This window comes from Calliphora vicina, chromosome 3 (genome assembly GCF_958450345.1).
Source record: "Calliphora vicina chromosome 3, idCalVici1.1, whole genome shotgun sequence".
Classification (NCBI taxonomy): domain Eukaryota; kingdom Metazoa; phylum Arthropoda; class Insecta; order Diptera; family Calliphoridae; genus Calliphora; species Calliphora vicina.
This window is the reverse complement of record NC_088782.1, coordinates 75363499-75378668: the sequence shown is the minus strand read 5'-3', so window position 1 is coordinate 75378668 and position 15170 is coordinate 75363499. Positions and strand designations below refer to the sequence as shown.

General features: G+C 37.4%; 1 protein-coding gene across 1 annotated transcript in view; it reads right to left on the bottom strand.

Moving 5' to 3' along the window:
• LOC135955537 (titin-like) overlaps positions 1-15170 on the bottom strand; it is an 80278-nt gene that overhangs the window by 48073 nt on the left and 17035 nt on the right. Inside the window, exon 3 of the mRNA XM_065505886.1 lies at positions 24-14723. Coding sequence (XP_065361958.1) covers positions 24-14723 — 14700 coding nt within the window. The remainder of the gene's footprint in view (positions 1-23; positions 14724-15170) is intronic.

Here is a 15170-nt window from a genome sequence, read left to right as displayed (position 1 = left end):
TGGGTCAAATGTCCTTGGTAAACTTGAAATGTCAGTTGGCTGAACTGGTTTTGAATCGAGATCAGTTGGTTTCTTTAATTCCAACTCATCTTGAGAATCGTCACTAAATGTGGGCTTGGTAGGCGATTTTGTTGAATATAGAGGAGATTTTAGTTTGTCTGTTGGGTCAACTATCTTTGGTAAACTTGAAGTGTCAGTTGGCTGAACTGGTTTTGAATCGAGTTCAGTTGGTTTCTTTAATTCCAACTCATCTTCATAGTCGTCACTAAATGTGGGTTCAGTAGGAGATTTTGTTGAATCTAGAAGGGATTTTGGTTTGTCTGTTGGGTCAACTGTCTTTGGTAAACTGGAAATGTCAGTTGGCTGAACTGCTTTTGAATCGAGTTCAGTTGGTTTCTTCAATTCCAACTCATCTTCAGAATCGTCACTAAATGTGGTCTTGGTAGGCGATTTTGTTGAATCTAGAGGAGATTTTGGTTTGTCTGTTGGATCAACTGTCTTTGGTAAACTCGAAATGTCAGTTGGTTGAACTGGTTTTGAATCGAGATCAGTTGGGTTCTTTAATTCCAACTCATCTTCAAAATCGTCACTAAATGTGGGCTTAGTAGGCGATTTAGTTGAATCTAGAGGGGATTTTGGTTTATCTGTTGGTTCAACTATCTTTGGTAAACTTGAAGTGTCAGTTGGCTGAACTGGGATTGAATCGACATTAGTTGGTTTCTTTAATTCAAACTCATCTTCAGAATCGTCACTAAATGTGGGTGATTTTGTTGAATCTGGAGGAGATTTTGGTTTGTCAGTTGTGTCAACTGTCTTTGGTAAACTAGAAATGTCAGTTGGCTGAACTGGGTTTGAATCGAGATCAGTTGGTTTCTTTAATTCCAACTCATCTTCAGAATCGTCACTAAATGTGGGCTTGATGGGCGATTTTGTTGCACCTAGAGGAGATTTTGGTTTGTCTGCTGGGTCAACTGTCTTTGGTAAACTGGAAATGTCAGTTGGCTGAACTGGTTTTGAATCGAGATCAGTTGGTTTCTTTAATTCCAACTCATCTTCATAATCGTTACTAAATGTGGGTTTAGTAGGAGATTTTGTTGAATCTTGAGGATATTTTGGTTTGTCTGCTGGGTCAACTGTCTTTGGTAAACTAGAAATGTCAGTTGACTGAAGTGGTTTTGAATCGAGATCAGTTGGTTTCTTTAATTCCAATTCATCTTCAGAGTCGTCACTAAATGTGTGTTTGGTAGGCGATTTCGTTGAATCTAGAGGAGATTTTTGTTGGTCAGTTGGGTCAACTGTCTGTGGTAAACTGGAAATGTCAGTTGGCTGAACTGGTTTTGAATCGAGATCAGTTGGTTTCATTAATTCAAACTCATCTTCATAATCGTCGCTAACTTTGGGCTTGGTAGGCGATTTTGTTGAATCTAGAGGAGATTTTGGTTTGTCTGTTGGGTCAAGTATCTTTGATAAACTGGAAATGTCAGTTGGCTGAACTGGTTTTGAATCGAGATCAGTTGGTTTCTTTAATTCATCAGAATAGTCACTAAATGCGGGTTTAGTTGGAGATTTTGTTGAATCTAGAGCAGATTTTGGTTTGACTGTTTTGTCAACTGGCTTTGGTAAACTGGAAATGTCAGTTGGCTGATCTGGTTTTGAATCGAGTTCAGTTGGTTTCTTTAGTTCCAACTCATCTTCATAATCGTCACTAAATGTGGGTTTAGTAGGTGATTTTGTTGAATCTAGAGGAGATTTTGGTTTGACTGTTGGGTCAACTGGCTTTGGTAAACTGGAAATGTCAGTTGGCTGAACTGGTTTTGAATTGAGTTCAGTTGGTTTCTTTAATTCCAACTCATCTTCATAATCGTCACTAAATGTGGGTTTAGTAGGAGATTTTGTTGAATCTAGAGGAGATTTTGGTTTGACTGTTGGGTCAACTGGCTTTGGTAAACTGGAAATGTCAGTTGGCTGATCTGGTTTTGAATCGAGTTCAGTTGGTTTCTTTAATTCCAACTCATCTTCAGAATCGTCACTAAATGTGGGTTTAGTAGGAGATTTTGTTGAATCTAGAGAAGATTTTGGTTTGTCAGTTGGGACAACTGTCTTTTGTAAACTGGAAATGTCAGCTGGCTGATCTGGTTTTGAATCGAGTTCAGTTGGTTTCTTCAATTCCAACTCATCTTCAGAATCGTCACTAAATGTGGGTTTAGTAGGAGATTTTTTTGAATCTAGAGAAGATTTTGGTTTATCTGTTGGGTCAACTGTCCTTGGTAAACTGGAAATGTCAGTTGGCTGAACTGGTTTTGAATCGAGATCAGTTGGTTTCTTTAGTTCCAACTCATCTTCATAATCGTCACTAAATGTTGGTTTAGTAGGAGATTTTGTTGCATCTAGAGGAGATTTTGATTTGACTGTTGGGTCAACTGTCTTTGGTAAACTGGAAATGTCAGTTGGCTGAACTGGTTTTGAATCGAGATCAGTTGGTTTCTTTAATTCCAACTCATCTTCATAATCGTCACTAAATGTGGGTTTAGTAGGAGATTTTGGTTTGTCTGTTGGTAAACATGGAATGTCAGTTGGCTGATTTGGTTTTGAATCGAGATCAGTTGGTTTCTTTATTTCCAACTCATCTTCAGAATCGTCACTAAATGTGGGTTTAGTAGGAGATTTTGTTGAATCTAGAGGGGATTTTAGTTTGACTGTTGGGTCAACTGTCCTTGGTAAACTGGAAATGTCAGTTGGCTGAACTGGTTTTGAATCGAGTTCAGTTGGTTTCTTTAATTCCAACTCATCTTCATAATCGTCACTAAATGTGGGTTTAGTAGGAGATTTTGTTGAATCTAGAGGAGATTTTGGTTTGACTGTTGGGTCAACTGGCTTTGGTAAACTGGAAATGTCAGTTGGCTGATCTGGTTTTGAATCGAGTTCAGTTGGTTTCTTCAATTCCAACTCATCTTCAGAATCGTCACTAAATGTGGGTTTAGTAGGAGATTTTGTTGAATCTAGAGGAGATTTTGGTTTGACTGTTGGGTCAACTTGCTTTGGTAAACTGGAAATGGCAGTTGGATGAACTGGTTTTGAATCGAGATCAGTTGGTTTCTTTAATTCCAACTCATCTTCAGAATCGTCACTAAATGTGGGTTTAGTAGGAGATTTTGTTGAATCTAGAGGAGATTTTGGTTTGACTGTTGGGTCAACTTGCTTTGGTAAACTGGAAATGTCAGTTGGCTGAACTGGTTTTGAATCGAGATCAGTTGGTTTCTTTAATTCCAACTCATCTTCATAATCGTCACTAAATGTGGGTTTAGTAGGAGATTTTGGTATGTCTGTTGGTAAACGTGGAATGTCAGTTGACTGATCTGGTTTTGAATCGAGATCAGTTGGTTTCTTTATTTCCAACTCATCTTCAGAATCGTCACTAAATGTGGGCATGGTAGGCGATTTTGTTGAATCTAGAGGAGATTTTGGTTTGACTGTTGGGTCAACTGTCTTTTGTAAACTCGAAATGTCAGTTGGCTGAACTGGTTTTGAATCGAGTTCAGTTGGTTTCTTTAATTCCAACTCATCTTCATAATCGCCACTAAATGTGGGTTTAGTAGGAGATTTTGTTGAATCTAGAGGAGATTTTGGTTTGTCAATTGGGTCAACTGTCTTTTGTAAACTGGAAATGTCAGTTGGCTGAACTGGTTTTGAATCGAGATCAGTTGGTTTCTTTAATTCCAACTCATCTTCATAATCGTTACTAAATGTGGGTTTAGTAGGAGATTTTGTTGAATCTAGAGGAGATTTTGGTTTGACTGTTGGGTCAACTTGCTTTGGTAAACTGGAAATGTCAGTTGGCTGAACTGGTTTTGAATCGAGATCAGTTGGTTTCTTTAATTCCAACTCATCTTCATAATCGTCACTAAATGTGGGTTTAGTAGGAGATTTTGGTTTGTCTGTTGGTAAACGTGGAATGTCAGTTGACTGATCTGGTTTTGAATCGAGATCAGTTGGTTTCTTTATTTCCAACTCATCTTCAGAATCGTCACTAAATGTGGGCATGGTAGGCGATTTTGTTGAATCTAGAGGAGATTTTGGTTTGACTGTTGGGTCAACTGTCTTTTGTAAACTCGAAATGTCAGTTGGCTGAACTGGTTTTGAATCGAGTTCAGTTGGTTTCTTTAATTCCAACTCATCTTCATAATCGCCACTAAATGTGGGTTTAGTAGGAGATTTTGTTGAATCTAGAGGAGATTTTGGTTTGTCAATTGGGTCAACTGTCTTTTGTAAACTGGAAATGTCAGTTGGCTGAACTGGTTTTGAATCGAGATCAGTTGGTTTCTTTAATTCAAACTCATCTTCATAATCGTCACTAAATGTGGGTTTAGTAGGAGATTTTGTTGAATCTAGAGGGGATTTTGGTTTGTCAATTGGGTCAACTGTCTTTTGTAAACTGGAAATGTCAGTTGGCTGAACTGGTTTTGAATCGAGATCAGTTGGTTTCTTTAATTCCAACTCATCTTCAGAATCGTCACTAAATGTGGGTTTAGTAGGAGATTTTGTTGAATCTAGAGGAGATTTTGGTTTGACTGTTGGGTCAACTTGCTTTGGTAAACTGGAAATGTCAGTTGGCTGAACTGGTTTTGAATCGAGATCAGTTGGTTTCTTTAATTCCAACTCATCTTCATAATCGTCACTAAATGTGGGTTTAGTGGGAGATTTTGGTTTGTCTGTTGGTAAACGTGGAATGTCAGTTGACTGATCTGGTTTTGAATCGAGATCAGTTGGTTTCTTTAATTCCAACTCATCTTCAGAATCGTCACTAAATGTGGGTTTAGTAGGAGATTTTGTTGAATCTAGAGGAGATTTTGGTTTGACTGTTGGGTCAACTTGCTTTGGTAAACTGGAAATGTCAGTTGGCTGAACTGGTTTTGAATCGAGATCAGTTGGTTTCTTTAATTCCAACTCATCTTCATAATCGTCACTAAATGTGGGTTTAGTGGGAGATTTTGGTTTGTCTGTTGGTAAACGTGGAATGTCAGTTGACTGATCTGGTTTTGAATCGAGATCAGTTGGTTTCTTTATTTCCAACTCATCTTCAGAATCGTCACTAAATGTGGGCATGGTAGGCGATTTTGTTGAATCTAGAGGAGATTTTGGTTTGACTGTTGGGTCAACTGTCTTTTGTAAACTCGAAATGTCAGTTGGCTGAACTGGTTTTGAATCGAGTTCAGTTGGTTTCTTTAATTCCAACTCATCTTCATAATCGCCACTAAATGTGGGTTTAGTAGGAGATTTTGTTGAATCTAGAGGAGATTTTGGTTTGTCAATTGGGTCAACTGTCTTTTGTAAACTGGAAATGTCAGTTGGCTGAACTGGTTTTGAATCGAGATCAGTTGGTTTCTTTAATTCAAACTCATCTTCATAATCGTCACTAAATGTGGGTTTAGTAGGAGATTTTGTTGAATCTAGAGGAGATTTTGGTTTGACTGTTGGGTCAACTTGCTTTGGTAAACTGGAAATGGCAGTTGGATGAACTGGTTTTGAATCGAGATCAGTTGGTTTCTTTAATTCCAACTCATCTTCAGAATCGTCACTAAATGTGGGTTTAGTAGGAGATTTTGTTGAATCTAGAGGAGATTTTGGTTTGACTGTTGGGTCAACTGGCTTTGGTAAACTGGAAATGTCAGTTGGCTGATCTGGTTTTGAATCGAGATCAGTTGGTTTCTTTAATTCAAACTCATCTTCATAATCGTCACTAAATGTGGGTTTAGTAGGAGATTTTGTTGAATCTAGAGGAGATTTTGGTTTGACTGTTGGGTCAACTTGCTTTGGTAAACTGGAAATGGCAGTTGGATGAACTGGTTTTGAATCGAGATCAGTTGGTTTCTTTAATTCCAACTCATCTTCAGAATCGTCACTAAATGTGGGTTTAGTAGGAGATTTTGTTGAATCTAGAGGAGATTTTGGTTTGACTGTTGGGTCAACTTGCTTTGGTAAACTGGAAATGGCAGTTGGATGAACTGGTTTTGAATCGAGATCAGTTGGTTTCTTTAATTCCAACTCATCTTCAGAATCGTCACTAAATGTGGGTTTAGTAGGAGATTTTGTTGAATCTAGAGGAGATTTTGGTTTGACTGTTGGGTCAACTGGCTTTGGTAAACTGGAAATGTCAGTTGGCTGATCTGGTTTTGAATCGAGTTCAGTTGGTTTCTTCAATTCCAACTCATCTTCAGAATCGTCACTAAATGTGGGTTTAGTAGGAGATTTTGTTGAATCTAGAGGAGATTTTGGTTTGTCTGTTGGGTCAACTTGCTTTGGTAAACTGGAAATGGCAGTTGGATGAACTGGTTTTGAATCGAGATCAGTTGGTTTCTTTAATTCCAACTCATCTTCAGAATCGTCACTAAATGTGGGTTTAGTAGGAGATTTTGTTGAATCTAGAGGAGATTTTGGTTTGACTGTTGGGTCAACTTGCTTTGGTAAACTGGAAATGTCAGTTGGCTGAACTGGTTTTGAATCGAGATCAGTTGGTTTCTTTAATTCCAACTCATCTTCATAATCGTCACTAAATGTGGGTTTAGTAGGAGATTTTGGTTTGTCTGTTGGTAAACGTGGAATGTCAGTTGACTGATCTGGTTTTGAATCGAGATCAGTTGGTTTCTTTATTTCCAACTCATCTTCAGAATCGTCACTAAATGTGGGCATGGTAGGCGATTTTGTTGAATCTAGAGGAGATTTTGGTTTGACTGTTGGGTCAACTGTCTTTTGTAAACTCGAAATGTCAGTTGGCTGAACTGGTTTTGAATCGAGTTCAGTTGGTTTCTTTAATTCCAACTCATCTTCATAATCGCCACTAAATGTGGGTTTAGTAGGAGATTTTGTTGAATCTAGAGGAGATTTTGGTTTGTCAATTGGGTCAACTGTCTTTTGTAAACTGGAAATGTCAGTTGGCTGAACTGGTTTTGAATCGAGATCAGTTGGTTTCTTTAATTCAAACTCATCTTCATAATCGTCACTAAATGTGGGTTTAGTAGGAGATTTTGTTGAATCTAGAGGGGATTTTGGTTTGTCAATTGGGTCAACTGTCTTTTGTAAACTGGAAATGTCAGTTGGCTGAACTGGTTTTGAATCGAGATCAGTTGGTTTCTTTAGTTCCAACTCATCTTCATAATCGTCACTAAATGTGGGTTTAGTAGGAGATTTTGTTGAATCTAGAGGGGATTTTGGTTTGTCTGTTGGATCAACTTGCTTTGGTAAACTTGAAGTGTCAGTTGGCTGAACTGGTTTTGAATCGAGATCAGTTGGTTTCTTTAATTCAAACTCATCTTCATAATCGTCACTAAATGTGGGTTTAGTAGGAGATTTTGTTGAATCTAGAGGGGATTTTGGTTTGTCTGTTGGGTCAACTGTCTTTGGTAAACTGGAAATGTCAGATGGCTGAACTGGTTTTGAATCGAGATCAGTTGGTTTCTTTAATTCAAACTCATCTTCAGAATCGTCACTAAATGTGGGCTTAGTAGGCGATTTTGTTGAATCTAGAGGAGATTTTGGTTTGTCTGCTGAGTCAACTGTCTTTGGTAAACTGGAAATGTCAGTTGGCTGAACTGGTTTTGAATCGACATCAGTTGGTTTCTTTAATTCAAACTCATCTTCATAATCGTCACTAAATGTGGGCTTAGTAGGCGATTTTGTTGAATCTAGAGGAGATGTTGGTTTGTCTGTTGGGTCAACTGTCTTTGTTAAACTTGAAGTGAAAGTTGGCTGAACTGGTTTTGAATCGAGATCAGTTGGGTTCTTTAATTCAAACTCATCTTCAGAATCGTCACTAAATGTGGGTTTGGTAGGCGATTTTGCTGAATATAGAGGAGATTTTGGTGTGTCTGTTGGGTCAAATGTCCTTGGTAAACTTGAAATGTCAGTTGGCTGAACTGGTTTTGAATCGAGTTCAGTTGGTTTCTTTAATTCCAACTCATCTTCATAGTCGTCACTAAATGTGGGTTCAGTAGGAGATTTTGTTGAATCTAGAAGGGATTTTGGTTTGTCTGTTGGGTCAACTGTCTTTGGTAAACTGGAAATGTCAGTTGGCTGAACTGCTTTTGAATCGAGTTCAGTTGGTTTCTTCAATTCCAACTCATCTTCAGAATCGTCACTAAATGTGGTCTTGGTAGGCGATTTTGTTGAATCTAGAGGAGATTTTGGTTTGTCTGTTGGATCAACTGTCTTTGGTAAACTCGAAATGTCAGTTGGTTGAACTGGTTTTGAATCGAGATCAGTTGGGTTCTTTAATTCCAACTCATCTTCAAAATCGTCACTAAATGTGGGCTTAGTAGGCGATTTAGTTGAATCTAGAGGGGATTTTGGTTTATCTGTTGGTTCAACTATCTTTGGTAAACTTGAAGTGTCAGTTGGCTGAACTGGGATTGAATCGACATTAGTTGGTTTCTTTAATTCAAACTCATCTTCAGAATCGTCACTAAATGTGGGTGATTTTGTTGAATCTGGAGGAGATTTTGGTTTGTCAGTTGTGTCAACTGTCTTTGGTAAACTAGAAATGTCAGTTGGCTGAACTGGGTTTGAATCGAGATCAGTTGGTTTCTTTAATTCCAACTCATCTTCAGAATCGTCACTAAATGTGGGCTTGATGGGCGATTTTGTTGCACCTAGAGGAGATTTTGGTTTGTCTGCTGGGTCAACTGTCTTTGGTAAACTGGAAATGTCAGTTGGCTGAACTGGTTTTGAATCGAGATCAGTTGGTTTCTTTAATTCCAACTCATCTTCATAATCGTTACTAAATGTGGGTTTAGTAGGAGATTTTGTTGAATCTTGAGGATATTTTGGTTTGTCTGCTGGGTCAACTGTCTTTGGTAAACTAGAAATGTCAGTTGACTGAAGTGGTTTTGAATCGAGATCAGTTGGTTTCTTTAATTCCAATTCATCTTCAGAGTCGTCACTAAATGTGTGTTTGGTAGGCGATTTCGTTGAATCTAGAGGAGATTTTTGTTGGTCAGTTGGGTCAACTGTCTGTGGTAAACTGGAAATGTCAGTTGGCTGAACTGGTTTTGAATCGAGATCAGTTGGTTTCATTAATTCAAACTCATCTTCATAATCGTCGCTAACTTTGGGCTTGGTAGGCGATTTTGTTGAATCTAGAGGAGATTTTGGTTTGTCTGTTGGGTCAAGTATCTTTGATAAACTGGAAATGTCAGTTGGCTGAACTGGTTTTGAATCGAGATCAGTTGGTTTCTTTAATTCATCAGAATAGTCACTAAATGCGGGTTTAGTTGGAGATTTTGTTGAATCTAGAGGGGATTTTGTTTTGTCTGTTGGGTCAACTGTCTTTGGTAAACTTGAAGTGTCAGTTGGCTGAACTGGTTTTGAATAGAGATCAGTTGGTTTCTTTAATTCCAACTCATCTTCAGAATCGTCACTAAATGTGGGTTTAGTAGGAGATTTTGTTGAATATAGAGGAGATTTTGGTTTGTCTCTTCGGTCAACTGGCTTTGGTAAACTTGAAGCGTCAGTTGGCTGAACTGGTTTTGAATCGAGTTCAGTTGGTTTCTTTAGTTCCAACTCATCTTCATAATCGTCACTAAATGTGGGTTTAGTAGGAGATTTTATTGAATCTAGAGGAGATTTTGTTTTGTCTGTTGGGTCAACTATATTTGGTAAACTGGAAATGTCCGTTGGCTGAACTGGTTTTGAATCGAGATCAGTTGGTTTCTTTAATTCCAACTCATCATCAGAATCGTCACTAAATGTGGGCTTGGTAAGAGATTTTGTTGAATCTAGAGGAGATTTTGGTTTGACTGTTGGGTCAACTAGCTTTGGTAAACTTGAAGTGTCAGTTGGCTGAACTGGTTTTGAATCGAGATCAGTTGGTTTCTTTAATTCAAAAACACCTTCATAGTCGTCACTAAATGTGGGTTTAGTAGGAGATTTTGTTGAATCTAGAGGAGATTTTGGTTTGTCTGTTGAGTCAACTGTCTTTGATAAACTTGAAGTGTCAGTTGGCTGAACTGGTTTTGAATCGAGATCAGCTGGTTTCATTAATACAAACTCATCTTCATAATCGTCACTAAATATGGGTTTAGTAGGAGATTTTGTTGAATCTAGAGGAGATTTTGGTTTGTCTGTTGAGTCAACTGTCTTTGGTAAACCTGAAGTGTCAGTTGGCTGAACTGGTTTTGAATCGAGGTCAGTTGGTTTCTTTAATTCAAACTCATCTTCAGAATCGTCACTAAATGTGGGTTTAGTAGGAGATTTTGTTGAATCTAGAGGAGATTTTGTTCTGTCTGTTGGGTCAGCTGTCTTTGGTAAACTGGAAATGTCAGTTGGCTGAACTGGTTTTGAATCGAGATCAGTTGGTTTCTTTAATTCATCAGAATAGTCACTAAATGTAGGTTTAGTAGGAGATTTTGGTTTGACTGTTGGGTCAACTGACTTTGATAAACTTGAAGTGTCAGTTAGCTGAACTGGTTTCATTAATACAAACTCATCTTCATAATCGTCACTAAATGTGGGTTTAGTAGGAGATTTTGTTGAATCTAGAGGAGATTTTGGTTTGACTGTTGGGTCAACTGACTTTGGTAAACTTGAAGTGTCAGTTGGCTGAACTGGTTTTGAATCGAGATCAGTTGGTTTCATTAATTCAAACTCATCTTCAGAATCGTCACTAAATGTGGGTTTAGTAGGAGATTTTGTTGAATCTAGAGGAGATTTTGGTTTGTCTGTTGGGTCAATTGTCTTTGGTAAACTTGAAATGTCGGTTGGCTGAACTGGTTTTGAATCGAGATCAGTTGGTTTCTTTAATTCCAACTCATCTTCAGAATCGTCGCTAAATGTGGGTTTAGTAGGAGATTTTGTTGAATCTAGAGGAGATTTTGTTTTGTCTGTTGGGTCAACTGTCTTTGGTAAAATTAAAATGTCAATTGGCTGAACTGGCTTTGAATCAAGATTAATTGGTTTCTTTAATTGCATTTCATCTTCAGTATCCTCGCTAAATGTGGGTTTAGTAGGAGATTTTGTTGAATCTAGAGGAGATTTTGGTTTGTCTGTTGAGTCAACTGCCCTTGGTAAACTGGAAATGACAGTTGGCTGAACTGGCTTTGAATCGAGATCAGTTAGTTTCTTTGATTCCAACTCACCTTCATAATCTTCACTAAATGTGGGTTTAGTAGGAGATTTTGTTGAATCTAGAGGAGATTTTGGTTTGTCTGTTGGGTCAACTGTCTTTGGAAAGCTGGAAATGTCAGTTGCCTGAACTGGTTTTGAATCGAGATCAGTTGGTTTCTTTAATTCCAACTCATCTTCATAATCTTCAATAAATGTGAGTTTAGTAGGAGATTTTGTTGAATCTAGAGGAGATTTTGATTTGTCTGTTGGGTCAACTGTCTTTGGTAAACTTGAAGTGTCAGTTGGCTGAACTGGTTTTGAATCGAGATCAGTTGGTTTCTTTACTTCCAACTTATCTTCATAATCGTCACTAAATGTGGGTTTAGTAGGAGATTTTATTGAATCTAGAGGAGATTTTGGTTTGTCTGTTGGGTCAACTTTCATTGGTAAACTAGAAATGTCAGTTGGTTCAACTGGTTTTGAATCGAGATCAGTTGAGTTCTTTAATTCCAACTCATCTTCATAATCGTCACTAAATGTGGGCTTAGTAGGCGATTTAGTTGAATCTAGAGGGGATTTTGGTTTGTCTGTTGGGTCAACTATCTTTGGTAAACTTGAAGTGTCAGTTGGCTGAACTGGGATTGAATCGAATTCAGTTGGTTTCTTTAATTCCAACTCATCTTCATAATCGTCACTAAATGTGGGTTTAGTAGGAGATTTTGTTGAATCTAGAGGAGATTTTGGTTTGACTATTGGGTCAACCGACTTTGGTAAACTTGAAGTGTCAGTTGGCTGAACTGGTTTTGAATCGAAATCAGTTGGTTTCTTTAATTCAAACTCATCTTCAGAATCGTCACTAAATGTGGGTGATTTTGTTGAATCTGGAGGAGATTTTGGTTTGTCAGTTGGGTCAACTGTCTTTGGTAAACTAGAAATGTCAGTTGGCTGAACTGGTTTTGAATGGATATCAGTTGGTTTCTTTAATTCGAACTCATCTTCAGAATCGTCACTAAATGTCGGTTTTATAAGCGATTTTGTTGAATCTAGAGGAGATTTTGGTTTGTCTGTTTCGTCCATTGGCTTTGGTAAACTTGAAATGTTAGTAGGCTGAACAGGTTTTGAAGCGAGATCAGTGGGTGTCTTTAGTTCCAACTCATCTTCATAATCGTCACCAAATGTGGGTATAGTAGGAGATGTTGTTGAATCTAGAGGTGATTTTGTTGAATCTTGAGGAGATTTTGGTTTGTCTGTTTCTTCCATTTGCTTTGGTAACCTTGAAATGTCTCTAGACTGAACAGGTTTTGAATCGAGATCAATTATTTTCTTTAATTCGAACTCATCTTCAGAGTCGTCATCAATTGTGGGTTGGGTAATAGATTTTGTTGAATATACAAGAGGTTCTTGTTTGTCTGATTCTTCTGATTGTTTTTGTGTACCAGTAGTATCGTTTGCTTTGATTTTGATGTCAGTAGGTTCCTTCCGATCTAAGTGGTCGTATTGTTGGGTCTGTATAGCGCTTAGTGAAGACTTTGTATTGTCAGTGAGAAATTTGTTTTGTTCGTAATATTGTTTTGATGCAGTGGAAATAGGAAATGATGATCCAATAGATTTTATTATATTATCAGTTGAAGATTTGCCTAAGTGATCTGTAATGCAAGGAGTCCTTTGTTTCTGTAGGGATGACATTATTTTGTGATTTTCGTATATTTGTTTTAAATGTGTGTCATGGGAAGATTCAGGTTTAGTTTGTGTTTTTTGTAGCATGGGGTCTTCAGTAGTTTTGTCGGTGGTGTCTTTTGCATAAAAAGGAGACCGATTTTTGGTTTCAAATAAAGGAAATCTTTCAATTTGTTCATCTATTGTTTGATGACGTTCTGCTTTTCTTTGATCGTCGATTTCTAAATTAGTTGGTAGATTTTCTAGTTTGTCGCCTGTTATTGAAAATCTCTCAAGTGTAGTTTTACTTAGAGCTAAACTTGTGACAAAGGTATTGGTTGTTCCGTGTTGACCTACAGTTGATAATTCTAGCATTCCATCGTTAGCATGAGTTGTTATTTCGCTGTCTGTTGGAAAGTGTATGTCAGTGGTAGTTGGAGTGGTGAGATCTTTTGTGTTATCCCAAATTTCATGGGAAATGCTAAACATTTGTTTATTGTCTATGGTTTTCTGTATACCTAAGGGTAGAGTTGTACTTTTATAGTCTAATGGGTTTTTAATACTAGTTTGGTTGGAAGTCAAATTCAGTTTTGGTAATTGACTAACGTTCACAGTCTTTTCAGTTTCTATAGTATCACTAGGTTTTGAATCAATTGTATCTGTACTAGGTTTGTCATATTCCTGAGTTGGCTTTTGTACAGTTTCGGATGGAACATCAAAAAGTTTTGCTAATTCGCTTATTCTACGTTTGGAACATACTATTTCGCATGTCTCTTCAATAGGAGCTGTAGTTTGTTGGGGACTAGTTAGCGTTTGGACGTGAGCCTTTCTTTCGGTTGCTGCGGGAGCAAGTTTCTCTAGAAGCATATCTGTTTCGCTTAAGATGTGTTTTTCTACTTCGGCTATATCTAATTCGGATGGTCGTTTCTCTCGTCGTCGTGGGCTAAATGGTATGGCTTCTACAGTGGATGTAGGGAACTTTTTCTCAAATACCTCTACGACTTCTTTAACTTTGGGTAATGTATCACTATCTGCTTTGGGGATTTGCCCTATATCTATCTTATCAATGTTAGTGTATGTTACGTGGTCGTCAGCAATGTCTGTGGTTTTTATTGCGTCTATATGTTGGTCGAATTTATCCAATATTTTGGATTCTTCAGCGACTTCGAATGTTTTCTTTTTTTGGCATATTTTTTCACAAACAACTTCATCAATTGCATTTAGATTGTTGAACCCTTTTTCTAATGCCTCGATTGGCGATAGTTTAACAACTTCGATGGGAGGTTCTGATGTTGTCAGCTGTGTCAATTGCACATCCACTTCGTTCAGTATTTGATTTTCCAATTGTGTTAAGTCGCATTCAGTATGACTTGGCTTACGTTTTCGTACAGCAAATGGTAAAGCTTCTACAGTCGTGCCAATCATTTTCTCTTCAATTGCATGTACAACCGTTTTTACGGTGGTATTTTTATCAACTGAATCGGATTCTGAATCCGACTGTTTATCAATTGGACCTAGTCCCTGAGTTTCTAGCTCTTGTATTTTCCTTTTAACATCACCACATTTCATAATTTGCTCCAGATACTCTCTGTCGCTCATTACAGATGCGGCGGCTTCAACTGCTGTCGATATTGCTATTGTCGTTGCCTCCTTGTCTGTCACTGGTGGAATATTTTCATTTTCCAATTTTAGTGTTGATTTTGTAATTGGGTATGTTGTTGTTGTTATTGTTGTTTTTGTTAATGTTGTTGGTGATGTTGTTGTTGATATTTTCGTTCGACTACTTTCACTCATTTCTGTAAATGAGGGAGTGTCTTTAGTGGGATGGGTTTTTTCTGTTGTCTTGGGAGTTTCATGAATTCCTAGCATTTCTTTAGGCAACTTCTTGGATTCAATTAGTTCATTAGTAACAGTGGTGGAGGTAGTTGTGCTACTACTAGCATAAGGCTTAATATTTTGAATGCTGAAGTGCTCTGTTAGTTACGAGTAATTTAATTTGATTTAATTTAATCGCATTTCAATACAAACAAACATTGAATTAGAGTTAGTAATTGAAGACGTATATTTTTGGTTTTTAGCAATAATGTTCCGAAAAAACAGTAGAGGTATTTAGGAGAAGTAGTAATGGTAGAACAGTAGTAGCATTATGTAGTATGTCGATAAGGAGGAAGTAGTTTTTGGATGAGGTAAGCAAGTTGTTACAAACATAAACGAAGAACAATACACGAAGTAGAATTTGTTGAATTAATTGTTTGTTTTCGTTTTATTTTTTTTTTATTATTTTACAAAGAATTTAACATTTAATACATTCTTTAATATATAACATACAGATCTACATATATGCATATTTGGGTGGGTCAATTTGTTTGGTCAACAGGCGTATAGCAAAAACGTAATCTACGAAAAATTCTAAGAAAATT